We start from the raw sequence: 20,277 nt of genomic DNA on the forward strand, positions 1-20,277 counted from the left end.
CCCCCCATCCAGCCCCACTGCCCCACCGCTCTTACCTGCACGGGTCGCCGCTGCTCACAGTATAGCAGTCCTACAAGTGTAGAGCGCTCAACTTATGCCTGGTGGGATTCCTCCTGGGTAGGTTCTCCAGCACCTAACAAGCACTGCAGTTCTGGCAGTGACCCAGACCCAGGTATCTCATCCTCCTCTTCCTCTGGAGTAGGAGTGATGGGCACTGTGTGCCTTCTCAGAGGGTGGTCTAATCCTTTCACTGCATTCCCCTGGTCCTTGCAAATCTGAATTGCTGAGACTAACAAGCAGCCTGTGCCCTGGTCACCACAGCTGATGCGGTCCTAGCCACCATAGCTGACTTGCCATTGATTTCTACTTCATCTCTTATACTCAATGGCGTCCCCACCGGTTATCAATCCTGTGCACTTGGCATCAAGGAGGATAATCTCTGGATTGAAATTCTTTCTTTCAACCATAGCCCTGTAATTACCTTTATCTCAGTGCAGGTACCCTGCTCCCATTGATACTAGATTCCAACACAAATTCCAAGGTATTTGGACCAATATGATTTACAGCATCTAGGCACCTTTCCCATATTTGGGATGGTTTGGATACCCCCTTTTTACCTTGGATCTACTGTTTAAGGCTTCAAAAACAGTGTAGGTTGATTCTCTTTCAACTAGTATTTGTGGGCTGATCTCCAGACATAGCCTACCTGCAAACACATGCTTCTCACAGCAGCTAGTGATGGGGCTGTCTCCAAACAGTAGTATACACAACTGGGGCAGAAAGAAGGGTAAAATCTCCGTACTTGGCTGTCATCAGCCTTCCTGAAGCACTAATCATAGTCAGAGAAAAGGGAAGCCCATGCCTATAAACCCCTTACCTCAAACAGAACCTACAGCCTTTTCCCTCACCTCTAACAAATGACAGTCCTCCAGAAGAACTAATTAGCAGCATTTTGTAAGCAAGTTCCTTATTGGAGTTACAAAACTAGCCATGTCTCCATCCTCCTCACTTCAGAGTCTTGGCCACCATCCTCAGCCATAGCCATAGGAATACAGGCAATAATCTTCCACAGGCTGGTCCATGCTGTCCTCATTCTCCATCTTGTGCAATGTTTAAAAAATGCATCCAAAATGGTTGCCACTGGCCCCAGGACTAAGACTCTCATAAAACACAGAATCCTTCTACCATACATGTGCTACACATGAACTGCACAAATACTCACACACTCAACATCCACATGGGATGTGAGCTTCAAGTTCTGGGTTTCCCTTCAAAGCAGATGTTTACAAGAGTGGGACCAGTAGACGGTACTCACAATGATGCAGGACATCCTTCAGGAAAATGTTAAAAACTCACCTGTTCCGTCAAGCCTATGATTAACACCTGCACCCTGTTTCCCACTTTTGCACATCCATTCTCTAGCGCCATGAAACCGTTTGGTGTCCGAGCCCTCTATAAATAATTTTTACATTACATTACAAAAGGAATGGCCATACTAAAGATTCAAAACATAGTACACAGCCAACCACCACCACTTTATGTGATTACCCAGGCCATGGACAGCAGTCCGCTGCCTACTATGAGGGCATGCTTGGTGAGCCCCTCCAGCTCACATGGCAGATCCATAACTTTGCATTACCAGGAACAGACATAGGTCTCTGTATACACACTAGATTAGCATGACACCAAGACCAAAATAACATTTAGGATACCAGTTGCCCATGCAGTTGGACTCTCAGGCAAACAAGCATGCTGTGTACCATGCAGGAGACATTCCTGTTCCAACACATGCCTTCCCATGAATAGCACCATTTTAACCTTTTAACAGCTTTCTGGTGCTCTTCTAAGCTTTTTCTCATCACTGTGCAAGAAATAAGTAGTACTGTACTAATACTTTGCTAGGCACCACAGACTCTTCCTTACCTCTTTTGTAGTACGATGTCCATCTCTCAAATATAATTTCTGGCTCCCAATAGCCACGAGGAAGAATTCTTAATGAACAGAGCATCACCTTTTCCCATGGACGATTTTGTCCTTCCAGACATCTTTGCATCTAACACACCTTGATTTACCCCTTTCTCAAATAGACCTAATAAGGAGTTAGGTTTCTTCTGATATCTGTCAACGAACATGAAATCCGTTGCTACTGGGGGTGGTGACAGTCCCTTGGTAATAGTAATCAAGAACATGTTATTTTCTCAATGAGTCATAGACACTGCCTTCTGTGGGCTGGTGGCCACATCCAATGACAAGATGTGTTCTTCACTTTTTGCAGGACAGAATTACCCAATGGCATGACCAGAGCAGCCGCTACACCTCAGAGCTGCGCGAATTTAAAAACCAAGTGGTTGGCATGCTGGAGAATGTGGAAAAGGAAAAAGAATCATTAAGAAATGATATGGAGAACGTCAATGTGCGAGTCGAAAGGTTGGAGCGGGAGGTGGATTATATCGAAACCCAGAACCCGGCACCGCCGTGCGTGGAAGTCGACGAAAAGTTGACAGAGCTGAATCTGGCCAAAGCGCAGAAGAAAAAAAAGGAGAAATATGAAAAAATGACAGGTGAGTAGTCAAGGCAAACCTTGCTCCATCATTTGAGGCTAAGGGACTGGTGTTTTAAAAATAATGAGGCATATTCATCATCATTATCTTTATTCTCTTATTAAAAAGAATCATATAAGAACAATCATCTTAAAAAGCACAGAATAAAACATCAAATGAATGTTATACATATAATAATGTTTAAATGATCACAACATTGTGTCAATGTAATGCGTTCTTAAATATCTAATGTATCCCAGAGAACTGGTTTGAAATGTACATTAGTGTGACAAGGATCACTAGATGTAGGAGCAGTTTAGAGCCAGGTTCAATACAAATGTAAAACTATTGTACTAGTGCAACAATTACAGATGAGAAACATACTAAAACAAGCTTTCAATTGATAAGTTAATTAGCGTGGGACAGCACAAATAAGTGTAAGCCACCTGGCATGGAAAGGACGCCTTAATGAAAAAGAAGAAACCAAGCACTGGCAAAGCTAATAGGTCTTACTTATGCAAGACCAATCGGCTTTATCAATGTCTTTTAGCCATGTTGTCGATTATTGCGGGTGCTGTACAGCATGGCTAGAAGTTAGAAAAAAGTGATATAACACAGCCAGCACTGGCCACATCATACCTCTTGGATTTCGTATGGTGGGTTGCCAACACTGACAACGGGAGGGTGGGTGTCAGCTAAAGGGCAACACAGACAATGGGAGAAAGGGTGACAAGGAACAGACAACATAAGGAGAGGTTGGGAGTTAATAGGCAGTGGGACGGTAAAATGGAGGGTGGGGAGTGAGAGAGAAGAAGCAACATGGACAAAAGGAGATTGGGGATGGGAGGGGAGGGGAAAAAGCAACACAGCCGACCAGGGATTGGGGGCGGAGAAGCAAGACAGACAATGGGGGTGGGAGGGAAAAAGCAACAGGATAGCAGAGGAAGAAGAAATTCAATAGTACCTCAATCACAGTGCCAGCGGCGGAAGGACATTAATGAAGATGAAGCATGCAGTACTTGGTCCATGCACCAGACGAAGAAGAGGAAGTGAAGTCAGCATGCACTGGCCAATTTAAAGCCAGCCAATAAAAGTGGCAATGAAGCCAACAAATGTGAATCACGGGAAGGCTCCAAGCGCCTCTCTTGTAAGCAATAACGCATGAAGGCAAGAAGGTATGTGATGTTCAAGCCCATGAATATTTAAATACACAAATACACAGTGGTAGATATTGTTCGTCCTACCTAACAGTGTGGAGTCCTCTCATAAAGTCATATTTGATACTGTGAATCAGAGGAACTGAAATATTAATAAATGTATTGTGGATATTGATGAACACAAACAGATAGGGAACATGGAAGAACTTATGGAATCTCTTCTGAAATCATAGGGATGAATGCCTTTTCAAGCCACTTCGCTGTGGACTGAGCAAACTAGATGCTGGTACAGTGACCTCCCTCTAATGCCACTCTTAAACACAGAGACAAGGATACCATTCTGAGACTTTACTGAGAGAGGGGTTGCTTGCAATATGAAGGCTCCAAGGTGATGATATTCCCGGGCTTCACCTCAACCATCTAGGCTGCTGTGAAAACTTTCATTGAGAAGGCCTTTTGCACTATGAGAAGCAAACATGCAATGCTCCCCCCCTCCATCTTACTTGTGGAGTTTACTGGAAGAACTCACTTCTTCAGTTCAGTAGAAGACGCAACAGATTTAGTGATATTGTAACATTGCATATTGTGACATCTCTGTCTCTTAGATAATTTGCGTAACAGTGATGCCCAGTTGTGGGGTTAGGGACGGTGTTGACCTCAATAGTGGATGAGCTAATGTGTCCCTAATGACAAAATCAAAACAGCATTGGAAAAATACAGTCAATAAGAAGAAAGGACTAAATAAAAAAAGAGATCAAGATCAGTAATTTAGAGAAAACCATGAAGGTTTAATATAGCCTTACAGCGGGCTATGCCATCCATTAGATGCCCGCTCCATGGTTTAACAAGGGAGCAGGCCTTTAATAGCTGGAATAGCCCAGCTAGGGCAGGCTATAAGGCTATTAGAACATTCCACTACTAGAGGGCAGAGCGTTCCAAAGAATAAAACAAAGGCCTCAGGGAGCCTGAATGGATTTAAATCCCCTCGGTCTCCATGAAGCCTTTGTTCACAGCAACAGCTGTCAATGACAAACATTGGAATGTTGAAGCTCTGAGCTTTCACCAGCCATTAGCAGCCCGGAGCACTCTATTGTCATCAATAGAGCTACCAACATTCCAATGTTCTAATAAATATTAACGCATCATACAGAAGGTAAAAATTCAATAAACCAATCATAGAACATAGAGGATCAATTGCCATGAAAGTGCTCAGTAATAGAAATAGATACAATGATGGGGAAAATAAGAAAAACAGACTAAGGGCCCAGTTTATTTATTTTATGTTATGTTATAAAGACTTTTATAACGCGCTCTATTACTAACAAGTATCCTGGCGCGGAGAGAGAAGTGGCACAAATAGCAAGATATTGAGATAGAGAAGACAGTTACATGATCTTATTAAACAGATGAGTTTTCAATTCTTTCTCAAAGGCGGTGATGGACTGGGCTGCCCTAAGATGCAGAGGAAGAGCATTCCAGGCCCTGGCGGCCCTGACAGAAATAGACTGGCCTCCTAGTCTGGAGTACTTAAATCTAGGCATAATCATTTTGTATTGATTAGCCGATCGAAGGCAACGATTCGGAACATAGAGAGCAAACCGTTTCCTCAGGTACACAGGTCCGAGCTGATGGATAGCTCGGAAAGAGAGAACCAGCGTTTTAAACATAATCTGGTGAGCCACCGGAAGCCAATGGAGGCTGCGTAGGTGAGGGCGAATGCTAGACCTCCTGGGCAATTTGAACAGGAGGCGCGCAGCCGCGTTTTGAATTACCTGAAGCCGTTGGATCAAATAAGCAGGTAAACCACTAAACAAGGCATTCGCATAATCAAGCCTGGAAAGAATTAGAGCACGCGACACAGTCTCTTTGGCCTCTCTCGGGAGAAATGGAAAGAACCTGCGTAAGGCTTTGAGAGTGCCAAAACACACGCCGGTAAGTTTTTTGATATGGTCCTCAAACTTCAGATCACTCCCAAACCATACCCCCAGGTTCTTAGCTGGGCCACCCATAGAATTGGGAAAAGGCAGGTCAGGTGGCCATAGGAGGTCTCTAAAATTATCGGGAAAGGAGCCATAAAAAAGAACCTTTGACTTGTCTTCATTGCACTTAAGCTGGGCAAGTGCTATCCAGCGGAAGACAGATGAGAGGCAGAGCCGAACCGCCGATGTATCCAAGTTGTCCTTTGGCCAGGTGAACAAAAGTTGGATATCATCGGCATAGGCCATTATTTTAGCCCCCAACTGTTCGGCCAGGTGAATCAAAGGAGTCAAATGAACATTAAAAAGCAGGGGGCTAAGAGTAGACCCCTGTGGAACACCAGTGGTGAGTTTCCTAGGCAAGGAAGCGTGAGGAGGCATCCAGACCTGTTGCGTCCTATTGTCCAAAAATGACGTTAGCCAGTCAAGTGCTAATCCAGAGATGTGAACGGCAGCCAATCTGGTGAGGAGCAGGCTGTGGGGCACCGTATCGAAGGCGGCAGAGAGGTCTAGTAAAATCAGAACCGCTCTGCCACCTCCATCTAGGCACTCCCGAATCGCCTCAGACACCTCAACCAGAGCCGTTTCGGTGCTGTAGGCGGCCCGGAACCCTGATTGAGCCAGGTGCAGAACCTGAGATGACTCAAGAAAATGATCTAACTGGCGGAAAGCAATTTTCTCACCAAAGCCGGCAACAGTGAAATAGGCCGGTAGCTGGATGGAGCAGCAGGATCCAACCCAGCCTTTTTTTTAAACGGGAGAAGTTTGGCTTGCTTCCAGCAAGGTGGGACAGTGGCTAAAGAAAAAGAGAGGTTAACAATCTGGGTGACCTCGCTACACACTATACCAGCCACCCCGCCAAGAACCCTGGCAGGGCAAGGGTCCGTTGGGGACCCCGATTTCAAAGCCTCAAGTACTGCCAGGATATCTGACTCCGTGGAGGGAGAGAAGACAGCAAACTGCTCAACTGGCTTAAGCATAGAGAGGGGGGTAGTGCTGGTGAGGACTTGAAACTGTCACAGGCAACTTGCAAGTTCTCTTGGATCTTAGCAATTTTATCTACGAAAAAGAGGAGAGCTCTTCACACCAGTGATCAGATGAAGGCAGCACAGGTTGCGCAGCACATGGCGATAGAAAGCTCTGAACAATGGAAAAAATGTCCTTGCTATTATTGTTTGCCTTTTCAATTCTCCCTGCATAGTAGCTACTCTTGACTGTTCTAATCGCCGTATAGTAAACCTTTTGGGTGGCTCGCAGATCACTCTTTGCCACAGGCAGGTAGGCTTGTCTCCACACCCGTTCGAGTTTCTTACATCCAAGTTTCAATTCCCATAGGGTGTGGGAAAACCATGGTTTAGAAGGGGAAGACCGCATCCTACGAATGCATCCCTGGTTGATAGAGGCAGCTGACCCCTGTTCCACCCATGTGTTAAAAGCACTGACCGCCTCATCAATCTCCGAGGTTAATATAGAACGGTCTTGGGATAATAATTCGGCCACGGTCACTAAATTGATCCTATGGGAATGCGCGAATTGGGGAGTACCCCCAACTCCCATAGCTCTTTCCAAGGACCAGGAGAACCTAATCAGCTCATGGTCCGACCATGTCACGCTCTCGGGGCAAGTCATCACAATATCAAAATTAGAGCATACCAGATCTAAGAGGTGGCCACCCACATGGGTTGGAGCTGGGTTAAGCACAAGAGAAAAATGGAGCAACTCCTCATTTCCCAGCTCGCCCTGGGGTTCACAGGAGAAGACCCATTTGGCCTTATAAATCACTGCGACTCCAACCCCTCTGCCGAGCGGGCGATCCGCCCTTGTGATCTTAAAACCTCACGGGATAGCTAGCTCCACCACCGGAGCGCAAGTATCAATTAACCAGGTCTCGTTGATAAAAAAAAGATCAAGTTGGTTCTCCGCCAAGATTTCAAAAACGTCGGCGGCATGCTTCACCAGGGACCTAGCATTAATTAACCCCGCTCTAATCAGCATAGGGTCAGTGCTTACTCGTTCAGAACAACTAAGTGTGGGATGAAAGTGAAAGTTACACGCCGAGCACACCCAAGATGAGCTATCAGCCACCCCTCAGGGGTTTTCTTCTCCACATCTAAGGACATTGAATGCGATGAGATCATCGCGTGAGTACCTTAATCTAGTGGGCTGTTGCTTCCAATGTGGACAAGCAGGGGGTCTGGCACTAGGCACCTCCGGAGCATGGACGGGCACAGACGGGCGCTCCTTCGGGGCGCAGTCGGCGCGCTTCTGCGCGCGACCGCTACGCGTCCGCGAGAGCATTGCTATTTGAAGCCCAAGGCCCTCCCCCGGCTAGACCGCTGCCTATGGTCAGGCGGGGAACCGGGACTTCGGAAAAGATGGCGTCTGAACCTGCCCTCCACAACAATCGGCACAGAGGAGCAGCGGTGGAACGGGGCAGAAGGCGTCTGAGCAAGTTAATAAGGATGCAGTGGAAATACAGGTAAATACACAGTCACAGTTAAGAAACAACGTTTTAAAATGTTTTAAGAACAGAACACTGGGTTAAAAAGCAGAGGAGAGTCCCTCACAGTCTGCTCGGCACTAAAGCAATGCTCCAGGCGCTGCCACCGCCCCTATAAGCAGCAGGCGTCACTGTTTTATTGCCAGGGCAACTGAGTAAATTACTTCATCGCCCTGACAGGATGCCACCCGCCGAATTGAGAAAAGACCACCAAGCTGGTGGTCATTTCTAAAGCATTGGCAGGAATAGCTGTCAGGTTGGTTCTTGTCAATGGTTTCGTAGTTTGGTGCAGGGCTCCGTCAACATGACGGAGTCTTGCACCAACCTGTTTTCTTTTTTCAATTAAAAAAAATCCCAAAGCAGGATTTTCTTTTTTAAATAAAAAAGATATTGCCCCCCACGCCATGAGTGCATTTGTTCTCTTTACTGTTCCTTACTGGCAGTGTTTGACTGGTGGTGTTGAATAGTAAAAGAAAAACAGCTATATGTTGAGTAGTCACTGTCGTAGCCAAACCTATGGTCTCCTGCATTTAAATTGGGCTGGTGGACCACTGCGTTTGTGCGGTGGGAACACTGTCAGTGTCCCTACTGAGTTCCCTCTCTGCCAACATCTAAATCAGCCCCTTTGTCTAAAATTCGCAACAAATGGGCAAGAAAACGGGCGGCCTCCTTAAAGGCTCGGAAAATAGTCGTCCAAGTTTTATATCACCTCGAGCTTCAGGGATCTTTTATAATGAATTTCACAAATGAAACCAACACAGAACTGATGTCTGCATCAAATGAGGAAATGTATAATTTCAGTGACAAATCACAGTTCAGAATTATAAAGCATCATATACCCACCTATGTCATAATTCACATATAGCAAATTATAAGGTTACAATAGTGAATATATACAGACCTAATATGGATGGTGTACAGTTCTCTGATTTACAGTTCATTTTGATGGGAATGTTAATATAATTACTGACACAGATCACCACAGATGTATAGAAACATTTTGGGTGCTGGCCACTGTGCTCCTTCCTTAACATAACCTTTTTGAGATGTCAGATGCCTAAAGGCGTTTGCAACCTGACAGTGTAGAATCTACATTCCACTCCACGGTACAACAGGCATCTTCTAGATTGGATATGGTGTTATTGACAACAGACATAATATATTCGCTTGGTGAGACTAGCTTGGTCACTTGCCATTCCTTGTTCGTCCACAGTTCAATCAATCAATCAATCAGTGACACTTGTAAAGCGCGCTACATACCCGTAGGGTCTCAAGGCGCTGGGGGGGGGGGGTGCTGCTACTGCTCGAACAGCCAGGTCTTCAGCTTCTTCCTGAAGGAGAGGTGGTCTTGGGTCAGGCGCAGGTCGGACGGGAGGGAGTTCCAGGTCTTGGCGGCCAGGTAGGAGAAGGACCTTCCTCCTGTAGTCGCTCTTCGGATGCGGGGGACGGCGGCGAGGGCGTGGTTGGCTGATCGGAGGTGGCGTGTGGGAGCGTAGAAGTTGACTCGGCTGTTGAGGTAGCTCGGGCCTTGGTCGTGTAGGGCTTTGTGTGCGTGGGTGAGGAGGCGGAAGGTGATTCTCTTGTTGATGGGGAGCCAGTGAAGGTCTCTGAGATGTCCGGAGATGTGGCTGGATCGTGGGATGTCGAGGATGAGTCTGGCTGAGGCGTTTTGGATCCGCTGGAGTCTCTTCTGGAGCTTGGCGGTGGTCCCGGCGTAGAGGGCGTTGCCGTAGTCCAGTCGGCTGGTGACGAGGGCCTGGGTGACGGTCTTCCTGGTCTCTGTGGGGATCCACCAGAAGATCTTCCGTAGCATGCGTAGGATGTTGAAGCACGCCGAGGAGACGCTGCTGACTTGCCTGGTCATGGAGAGGGAGGAGTCCAGGATGAAGCCCAGGTTTCGTGCATGGTCAGTCGGTTTGGGTGCGGTGCCCAGGGCGGGAGGCCACCAGGAGTCGTCCCAGGCGGAGGGAGAGGAGCCCAGGATGAGGACCTCCGTCTTGTCCGAGTTCAGTTTCAGGCGGCTGGTCGTCATCCACTCGGCTACCTCTTTCATCCCTTCGTGTAGGTTGGCTCTGGCGGCGGCGGGGTTGTTGGTCAGGGAGAGGATCAGCTGGGTGTCGTCGGCGTAGGAGATGATGCTGAGGTGGTGTTTGCGTACGATGGCCGCGAGGGGGCTCATGTAGACGTTGAAGAGGGTGGGGCTCAGGGATGATCCTTGGGGGACGCCGCAGATGACTTCGGAGGCCTCTGACTTGTACGGTGGTAGGCGGACTCGCTGTGTTCTTCCGTCGAGGAAGGAGATGATCCATTCCAGCGCCTTGTCCTGGATTCCGATGTTGCTGAGGCGCCGTATTAGGGTGCGGTGGCAGACCGTGTCAAATGCCGCGGAGAGGTCTAGGAGGATGAGGGCCGCTGTTTCTCCATTGTCCATCAGGGCTCGGATGTCATCGGTGGCGGCGATGAGGGCGGTCTCGGTGCTGTGTTTGGCTCGGAAGCCGGACTGTGAGGGGTCGAGGGATCCGTTCGTCTCGAGGAAGGCGGCCATCTGCTTGTTGACGGTCTTCTCGATGACTTTGGCTGGAAACGGGAGAAGCGAGATGGGGCGGTAATTCTTGAGGTCGGTGGGGTCCGCTGTTGGTTTCTTGAGTAGAGCGCTGAGTTCGGCGTGTTTCCAGCTCTCGGGGAAGATGGCGGTGTCGAAGGATGTGTTGATGATGTCTCGCAGGTGGGGTGCGATGACAGCGTCGGCCTTGTTGAAGATGTGGTGAGGGCAGGGGTCGGTTGGTGATCCGGAGTGGATGGAGTTCATCGTGCGGATGGTGTCTTCTGTGCTGATCGGGGTCCAGGCGTGGAGGGTGGTGGTGGGGGGGGGTGGCTGGTCGGTCGTGGTGTGCGTTGGTTGGTTGTTGAAACTGCTGTGTATGTCTGCGATCTTGTTGTGGAAGTATGAGGCGAGGGAGTTGCAGAGGTCTTGCGATGGGGTGATGTCGTTGTTTCCTGCGTTGGGGTTGGAAAGCTCTTTCACGATGTTGAAGAGTTCCTTGCTGTTGTGTGCGTTGTTGTCCAACCGGTCCTTGAATGCTGTTCTCTTGGCGGCGCGGATCAGCTGGTGGTGTTTCCGGGTGGCGAGTTTGTAGGAGGTCCTGTTGTCCGGTGTCGGATCCCTTTTCCAGACTTTCTCGAGGGCTCGGCAGTTCTTCTTGGAGCTCTTGAGTTCGTCGGTGAACCATGGGGCCTTCTTGCTGCCGGGTCTGCTAGGCGGGGTCCTCAGCGGGGCGAGTTCGTCCGCGCAGTTGCTGATCCACTTCGTGATGTTATCGGCGGCCTGGCTGGGGTTCGCTGAGCTGGCAGGAGGGTGTTGGCTCAGGGAGGTGGCGAGCTGGTCTGCTGTGATCTTGTTCCAGCTTCTGCGGGCGGTGTGTTGCTGGTGTTGGTGGGTTGTCGTTCTCTTGAAGGTGAAGTGGACGCAGCTGTGGTCCGTCCATTGAAGCTCTGTGGCGTGGCTGAAGTCGATGTCTGTGCTGGATGAGAAGACGGCGTCGAGTGTGTGTCCGGCGAGGTGGGTGGGGGTGGACACCAGTTGCTTGAGTCCCAGGTTGGCGAGGTTGTCGAGCAGGGTGCTGGTGTTGTGGTCGTTGTTGTTCTCCAGATGGAAGTTGAGGTCTCCCAGGAGGATGTAGTCAGCGGAGGGGAGGGCATGCGGGCTGACGAAGTCGGCGATGTCCTCGCTGAATTGCGTGCGTGGTCCAGGGGGTCGGTAGATCAGGGTGCCTCTGAGGGTGGTGTTCGGGTTGGTGTGGATCTGGAAATGCAGGTGTTCGGCGCTGGTCAGGGTGTTGTCGGTGCTGGTCGTGAGACGGATGGTGTTCCTGTGGATGATGGCGATGCCTCCTCCCATCTGGTTGGCGTTTCGGTCCCTCCGGACGATCTTGTAGCCCTCTGGGATAGCGATGGCGATGTCGGGAGCTGATGAGGCGTTCATCCAGGTCTCCGTGAGGAAGGCAACGTCAGGGGCTGTGGCGTCTAGAAGGTTCCAGAGTTCGATGGCGTGTCTGTGGACGGAGCGGGTGTTGAGGAGGATGCACTTGAGGTGGGTGCTTCTGGAGTTCGACTTGGCGGGTGCTGGTGCGGTGCTGGTCCGGATGCAGGAGAACTTGCAGGCGTGGCAGCTGAACGGTCCGTGGGTGCGTCTTGGAGTGGCTTGGTGGCAATCTGGGAGTCGGCCGGTGTTGAGAGCGAAGAGGGTGGCGGCTGAGTACGTCAGGCGGGTCGGTCGGGGTCTTCGGGGGCCAGGGGTCCTGGCGCTGGTCGCGATCCGGTCGCGGACGGGCGCAGACGGGCTTACCTTTGGCGCGCCTTCGGCGCACAATCGGCGCTCCCGCTGCGCGTGACCGCTGCGCGTTCGCACGGTCGCCATTTAAGGCGAAGTGCGCGGGTGGGCGGGGCAGCTGGGAGGCGGGAGCGGGGAGGGTTACAGAAGACAAGAGGGGCGGGGACAGGCGGCGGTGGCGGGAAGGGAGGGCGGGGGCGGCGCGGTAGGCGGACAACAAGGAAGGAGAGCAAACACGATAGAATTCCAAAAACAGGCACAAATTACCGCTAAAAGCGGCAAAAACAGAGTTAAACACCGAAAAAACAAGGCAAGCACAAATTACAGACAAAAACAAGTAAAAAACGCTCGCAGCGGCGGCAGCCGGCAAACGAGGCAGCAGCGAGGCAGGGGCAGGCAAGGGGCACACGCAGCAGCTGGTGGCCGTGCGGCGCGGGGGTGTCCCACAAGTTGAAGCATGATGGAATCACTTAGCACAGATGGTGCTTTAAGAGTTCGGCTCCATGAGATACTCTGCTCTCCTAGAAATGAAAGAACTGCCCTACTTTATTTTGATACTAACAGAGGCTCAGTGGCTGAAGAGGGGGCTGTGGAGTGACAATTCTTCTTCAGGGACCCCCTAGAAAAGTTTGTACCACTATACTGTCGGCCTACCTGGAAGAAAACAGCCTCTCAATCAGGTTTTAGACCACTTCGCAGCACAGATTGAGCACACTTGACAGTAAAAGATGATCTTAGGTATGCCTTGGATAGCTGTCAGGGTTTCAGACTGCTATGTGTGACATTTCCACAATGGCAGTGTAATTATGAGTGACATTTCAATGACTATGAGTTACTCTTTCACGCAGTAAAATCAAGCATTGAAGACGAGGGAAACAAATTAATATCAGAAATTACACCCATTTCAGCAACAAGAAAGTGTAGGATCTTAAAACTGCAGCAAAGCACCAGAAACGGAAGGACACTAACCAAAGAGACAAACTGCATGACGGCTCTTAATGACAGACATCCACTCCCCACCCTCCCCGAATAAAACCAAGCTCTTATATCCATGGAAAAAGCTAAATATCAGGAATTATGCCCTTAAAACAATAATACCTCGCTTTGCAAAACTTTCAAGCTGCTGCAAAACCCCTGAATTGTACAAACACAAACCTACTGTCCCTTTCCAAGAAGACAGTTACAGGAAGGGTATTCGAGAGGAGCCATTTTATAGTTCAGGCTAGCAACAGGCTTGTCTTTTAAAATTCCATGGAGATGGAAATTGCACACAGATAATCGATCAATCGTGGTAATTAAGACATATATGTGAACTGTAAGTAGTAAAAATGTGATTTTTAAGGGGCTATTTCTCCCTTTTCTCTTTTGCAGCTTTTCCAAAAAGGTATTTTTTTTGGCAGGCATTGACCACGTGAGCTGTGTGAATTAACCTTGCTGTCGCTGAAAATAATTGTAATGGACCGGCAGCACTGGTGGCGTGCTAGCACAATCCCAGAAGCCGCCGCGGTGGTCCGTGCCGGATTCAGCTGACCCGCCAGTTGGGTCCCTAGCATGTCTGACAGACTGACTAAAATAATAAAATAACTGTGGCACAACTTAGTCACGGTGTGAGCACTGCACCGCTGCCATTGCAACACCATTCACTCAAAGCCGGGTAAGGGCTTCCATTAAATGGGAAGCAGATTTGCAGGTGCTAAAACTGCTATTTTACCCACTGGGACCAGTCTATAACCTTTTGTTCGGTGGAATGGCACGCTGTGGTTATGTCGCTAAATAGGAGGCAATCACACCAAGTGGCTCTCCGACTTTTGCAGCTGAGGAAAATAGAATTCGAAAAGTGCGCAATTAAAGGTAGCACACCATATAAAATGGTGCAACGTATATACTGCAGTGAACACTGACCACATAAAATTCTTCTAGGCTTTCTTTCTTCTTTCCCAGTAAAAGTAGATGGCACGAACATCACACCGTCATCGCAAAATCTTGCTCTCCCCCTAAAATAGGCGTTCACATTGACACCTATCAGTGACAAGTTGTCCATGGCGGCCACTGCAACTGCCGGTCACTGATGAATAATTGGATTCACGGTGGGACAGCATGTGATAGTGGCGCAGGAAGGGCTGCAGGAGCTAAAATTGCGGCGGCGCCAGCACACCAGTAGCCAGTTCAAGACGCTTCCTCCCAAATCAAACTCCCCGTCTTCTCAAGCAGGACGAGATATCCCCACTCCCCTCGGCGCCAGACTAATGGATGTATCAGACTGCCCTGGGCACTACCGCGACGTGGGAATCAAAATGTAACAATGTTGCGCAGCGAGACTAACAGCAGCATCAATGCTGCTACAAGACCCAAGCCTGCAGCAGGAACAGCGCACGCACCCCAGGTAGGGACGGGCGCGCTGCCAGCTGCCACAGTTTCACTCCATGATATAGTTTAGGCAGTGCCAGGAAGGCAGAGATATTATGCAATGCGTGACAAAGCATTTCAGTGCGGTGATGCGGATCACCACACTGAAATGCGTTAGTGTCACCCGTGATGAGTGATACTTGGCAGGACTGAGGGGACACTGCTGCCCTGATTCTTTTAGATCTCTCAAAATCTTCTTATATCATACCAGCTGACTTGTTTTCTCTCTTCAGTGCGGTGTTCCAAAAGGCGCATCTCTTAGACCAAGACCATCGTTTATGTATCTCTATTGGCTCTGTTCGTTAGATTGTTTGGTTTTCACAGTATCTCATAGGCTGATGACACACTGTTCATTATGTCTATACTGGGAACGTTGACTCCTCTAAAGCTAAATGTCGTAATTGCATATCAGGGACAGCGCAATAGATGAGCCAAAACTGCGTAAGCCTCAATGGAGATAAAACCAAGATTATTATGTTTGGCAAAAATTCTCCTATGTGGACACCACAATGATGGCTTGATGAACTTGGTACCTCTCTGGAACCTACTATCTCCACTAAAATATTGTTTTTTGTTTCAGTAGTCAGTTATCCTTCTCCACACAAATAACCCATATGGCTGCTACCTGTTTTCAGATGCTGCAAGTACTTAACAACATTTTTCCTCTTACCCATTTCACGCCAGAAAACTGTAATTCAAGCTCTTATTTCATCTAGGCTGGATTATGGTAATTCTTAATACCCAGGCATTCACAAGCATCTCTTGCTGCGCCTACAGGTAGGTCCCGATTATTCGACACACCCCTAGAAGATGCTACATCAGGGCACGTATTGAAGCTCTGCATTGACTCCTCATTCACAAACACATAGTTTTTTCCTCTGCTTTACCCACAGAACAGTACACAACAAGGCCCAATTTACATCAGAAAGAAATTCTTGCACTATCTTTCAACTCATCACTTCAGGTTTTCTGATCTTCAACAATTGGTGACCCTAAGATCAGCCAAGGTGGCAGAACTTTTCCATTCCTATCAGCCAAACTTTGGCGCTCTCTTCCTCTGACAATTCATAGCACTTTTAACTACAATGTGAAGAAAAAAAATAAATCTTGGTTGTTTCAAATGCTTTAAAGGGGTTCTATTACCTCTGTTGCTACGTAGGAATGGGCCACTACCTGAACACCCTACGGGTAGCAGTAGCGCTTTACAAATGTAATTTTATTAATTAATTCCTTCAAAAGTTGTATTAGGAACATATGCATCACCAAGGAAGATGGAGCTCTGTTTTACACAGCCAGAAGTAAAGCTTAAAAAAAATTAAATGGACCCAAGAGTGCAGGAGCTGAAGGACTCCTGCCAGAAATCAAGATGCGGCTAGGTTCAAAGCGTTAGCGGAAAGAGAAGTTAGGTAGGGGAAAGCCCAGGTACAACACTGGCAGGGCTGCCTAGAGAGACATGTGACCATACTACAAACCTAGCCATCAGGAACAGAGAGAATGCAATGGTGACAATAGAGAGGGTTATCAATGCAGAGTTCACAGAATATTACATGGCCTTCTATGCAGTGTAGCGGATGGCAACCGTAGAGAACTCAAGAATACCTGGATCAGATGTACCATGATTTGAGTGCACACCTGTCTTTAGTCAGGATATAAAATGACATTGAGGGATGTGCTGGTTTTAAGGCTCTGGACTTTGATGGGCTGACTGTTGAGTTTCATAAAGCCAATAAGAAACTACTGGCCCTGCAACTATTAAAGATGTATGAGGTAAATGGCAGATTGCACAGGGACACGAAAGAATAACTGATTGTGCTATTACTGAATCCAAGAAAACTGGCTTATGAGTGTGGGTCATATAGACCCCTATTTCTTAACAATGTTTATTGTAATATCTGGCAAGCACAATTGCAGATCACCTGCTACCTGTGATGTCACTTTCCATACTCTCAGAACAGCCAGGATGAGTACCAGGTGGGCCACATAAAATAAACTAAGAAGAGTGTTCAGTACTTCACATCAGATTCACCAAGATGCGAAGACAGTCCTGGCCGGACTTAGTGAAGGTATTTGACCCCGCGAGTGACCTTTTCCGATGAAACTTCTTAGATGATGGACGTTGATGATCGCCTTCTATCAATGGAGATCCTGTTGTATACAGGCCCAGTGCCAATCGTGGTCATCAATAGCAATATGTGTGATCCTGTCGGACTGGCATGGGGTACCAGCCAGGGTTTCCCCTGCCTCCGCAGCTTATTAGTTCTTGCTACTGAGACTTTGGCCTGAATGCTGCATGAGAAGGACGTGACTGGAGGAATATACTTCTAGGAGCGGCCTTTGCTGTTCCTTCCCATTTCTTAGAGATTAATTTACAAACGGTGGTAGATTAAGTGATTCTGTTTGAATATTGCTCTGTACTGTATGAGTCTGCTTACGACTCTGGCAGGAAGGAGGTGGGAGGATGGTGAATGCACGGCTCAAAGGGCCCAATTCACAGAACTTACTTAAGATAAAATCCTAAACTTACTACTTTTGGTATTCACAGAAGTTAGGATTTTGTCTTACGTTTGTCTTAAGACAGATTTAAGACAAACTTAAGTTAGGATTGTGTCTTAAGTCTGTCTTAAGTCTGTCTTAAGACAAAATCCTAACTTCTGTGAATACCAAAAGTAGTAAGTTTAGGATTTTGTTTTAAGTTAGTTCTGTGAACCGGGCTCTAACAAATGAAATATCTGTGCAGCCAGGCCAACTACATCCCATTTAATTACACATACAAAGTACTAGGGCTACAGGTATCAGTGGGCGATGTTCAGTCAAGGGATTGTTTATTCAGACCATTGGTCTTTAAACGAAAACGAACATCCAAGCATCATGCACATCATCGGTTTAAAAACAGCTTCAGTTAACAACTTTATCGAACCAATAAAATACTTCAAATATATTAAATATCCACCTAAAAGAGATACAATCTATCTCACAATAATCTAAATTCACAATTTCATTCATAACAAGCATTTACAATGCAATGGTCTCGGCATTATTAAAGATAGAACTATTGGCATTGCTTATGACAATTTTCATTTTCTTTTTTATTTTTATATAATAAATATATAGCACTGTCGTTTACATTGCCAATAGCTTAATCGTTAAATAAATGGCTTTGTCATTTACAATGCCAATAGCTTAATCGCTCGCATATGCATGACCTATTACACACACTACAACCATCACCCCCAGCACTCGCTAAAACCCTCACAGAATTCCTCTCCAGAACTCACTACAACCCTCGCCCCCCGCTCTCACTAAATACCTCACTGGAACACACTCCCACTCCAGAACTCACTACAACCATCACCCCCAGCACTCACAAAAACCCTCACAGAATCCGACTTCCACTCCAGAACTCACTACAACCCTCACCGCCAGCACTCACTAAATCCCTCACAGAATCAGACTTCCACTCCAGAACTCACTACAACCCTCGCCCCCAGCACTCACTAAATCCCTCACAGAATCAGACTTCCACTCCAGAACTCACTACAACCCTCGCCCCCAGCATTCGCCAAATCCCTCACAGAATCAGACTTCCACTCCAGAACTCACTACAACCCTCGCCCCCAGCACTCACTAAATCCCTCACAGAATCAGACTTCCACTCCAGAACTCACTACAACCCTCGCCCCCAGCACTCACTAAATCCCTCACAGAATCAGACTTCCACTCCAGTGTCATACTGTAACTCTTTTTCGCTTAATTGTTCATTTATCTCAGTATGTTCACCATCCTTGTAAAGCGCTCTGATACTCTTGGGTCCAGTAGCGCTATATAAAACCTTTGAAATAAATAAATAAATAAATGAAATAAATAAATAAACTCACTACAACCCTCACTGCAAAACACTCACCCTCCAACACTCACTTAATACATTACTGGAACACACTCCCACTCCAGAACTCACTACAACCCTCACCCCCAGCACTCACTAAATCCCTCACAGAATCAGAATTCCACTCCAGAACTCACTACAACCCTCACTGCAACCCATTCACCGTCCAGCACTCCCCTCTGCACTGGGGCACTCACTTCAGCCCTCTCTGTCCCTCCCGACCCTCATTGCACCCTCCGAGCCTTCACTCTGCCTGCTCATCACACTTAAGCTCACTACACACTCCTTCCTCTGCATTAAACCTTTGAATCTCTGTAATTAAACAAACTAGGCACCCACCATCCTCGGTGCATCAATACAGCCCTCAGTTTACCCTGCCCCGCTCTCACTCTCCCATCCCTCTCTGCCCCCCCCCGCCCCCCACCCTATCTCTCGCACATGGGCATTTGTTGGGGACGTAGAGGGCTGCAGAAGGGAGCTGCCTGCTCTCTTTTACCCATAAGTCCTCTACCGCCCCTTCGGCCTGGTGAAACAGCTGCCTACCCCCCTGCCCTGGTGCACTCGTTTTATGATGACACTGGGGGCATCTAACTGGGGCGTAGACCTGTCCAGCCCGAGGGCGCAGTTGGACTGGGGGTTTTACTTAATTTCTCAGCTGCACCACATGCCCCTCTCATATATTGCATTTACTTTCGGTGCACAGTGGGATTGTGTCTCGCATGTGGAAAGGTTTTATTGCAACTGAAAGCGCCACGTGGCTATTAGCCTCATTGCGGCACCAAAGTAGCGGTTCCGCTGCCTGGCAACACCCTTGCGTTTCAGGGGCAGTGCCAGTCCCCGAAATACTAAAAACATTTGGCCTGTAGTAACCATTATTATAGAAAGAAAATTAAACAGTTCATCCATCTAGCACGAGGCACCAGTGGAAACGGAGTGAGCGCTCTTTCAGCAGAGCAGATCCTCTCACCTACTCACTCACAACAGTTGCTTACAAACTCCCAAAATTATTCCATGGATTCACTCTCATCCACTCAAAAACCCACTTAATCACTCACTCATTTATACTTTCATCACACAGCTCAGTATGGGAGGGGAGCAAGCAGGGGCGTCTGAGTCAGTGACTAGACCAATATAAACATTATGCAGCGTTATTCCGGGTACAAGCAGGGAAGAGTACTGCCGAGCCACTGGCTGGGGTAATACTGGCTTTATGATGCTCGATAACGGGGTGCAAGCAGAATAGAGTATTGCGGAGTAACTCACTGGGATTAAACAGACTTTGCAGCTCAGGGACGCGTCATGCCTGAATTTAGCAAGGGAATACATATTCACGTTATACATAAAAACAAACCCTTCTAAAGAGTAACATAGGAATGTGGATTGCGCAAAGTGCTGGTATGAAAAAAAATCTACGATCACAATCTGGTGAATTCGAAGAGTGTGACTGGACTAACCGTACCCCGGGATTTTACTGAAAAGGAGTTT

The 20,277-nt window shown here is 47.9% G+C and overlaps 1 protein-coding gene across 1 annotated transcript in view; it reads left to right on the top strand.

The window, feature by feature from the left end:
• Nucleotides 1-20,277, top strand: part of OLFML3 (olfactomedin like 3) — a 133,749-nt gene that overhangs the window by 107,652 nt on the left and 5,820 nt on the right. Inside the window, exon 2 of the mRNA XM_086923298.1 lies at nucleotides 2,276-2,561. Within this exon, the coding sequence (XP_086779424.1) occupies nucleotides 2,276-2,561 (286 nt within the window). The remainder of the gene's footprint in view (nucleotides 1-2,275; nucleotides 2,562-20,277) is intronic.

This window comes from Lissotriton vulgaris, chromosome 5, assembly GCF_964263255.1.
Source record: "Lissotriton vulgaris chromosome 5, aLisVul1.2, whole genome shotgun sequence".
Taxonomy (NCBI): Eukaryota; Metazoa; Chordata; class Amphibia; order Caudata; family Salamandridae; genus Lissotriton; species Lissotriton vulgaris.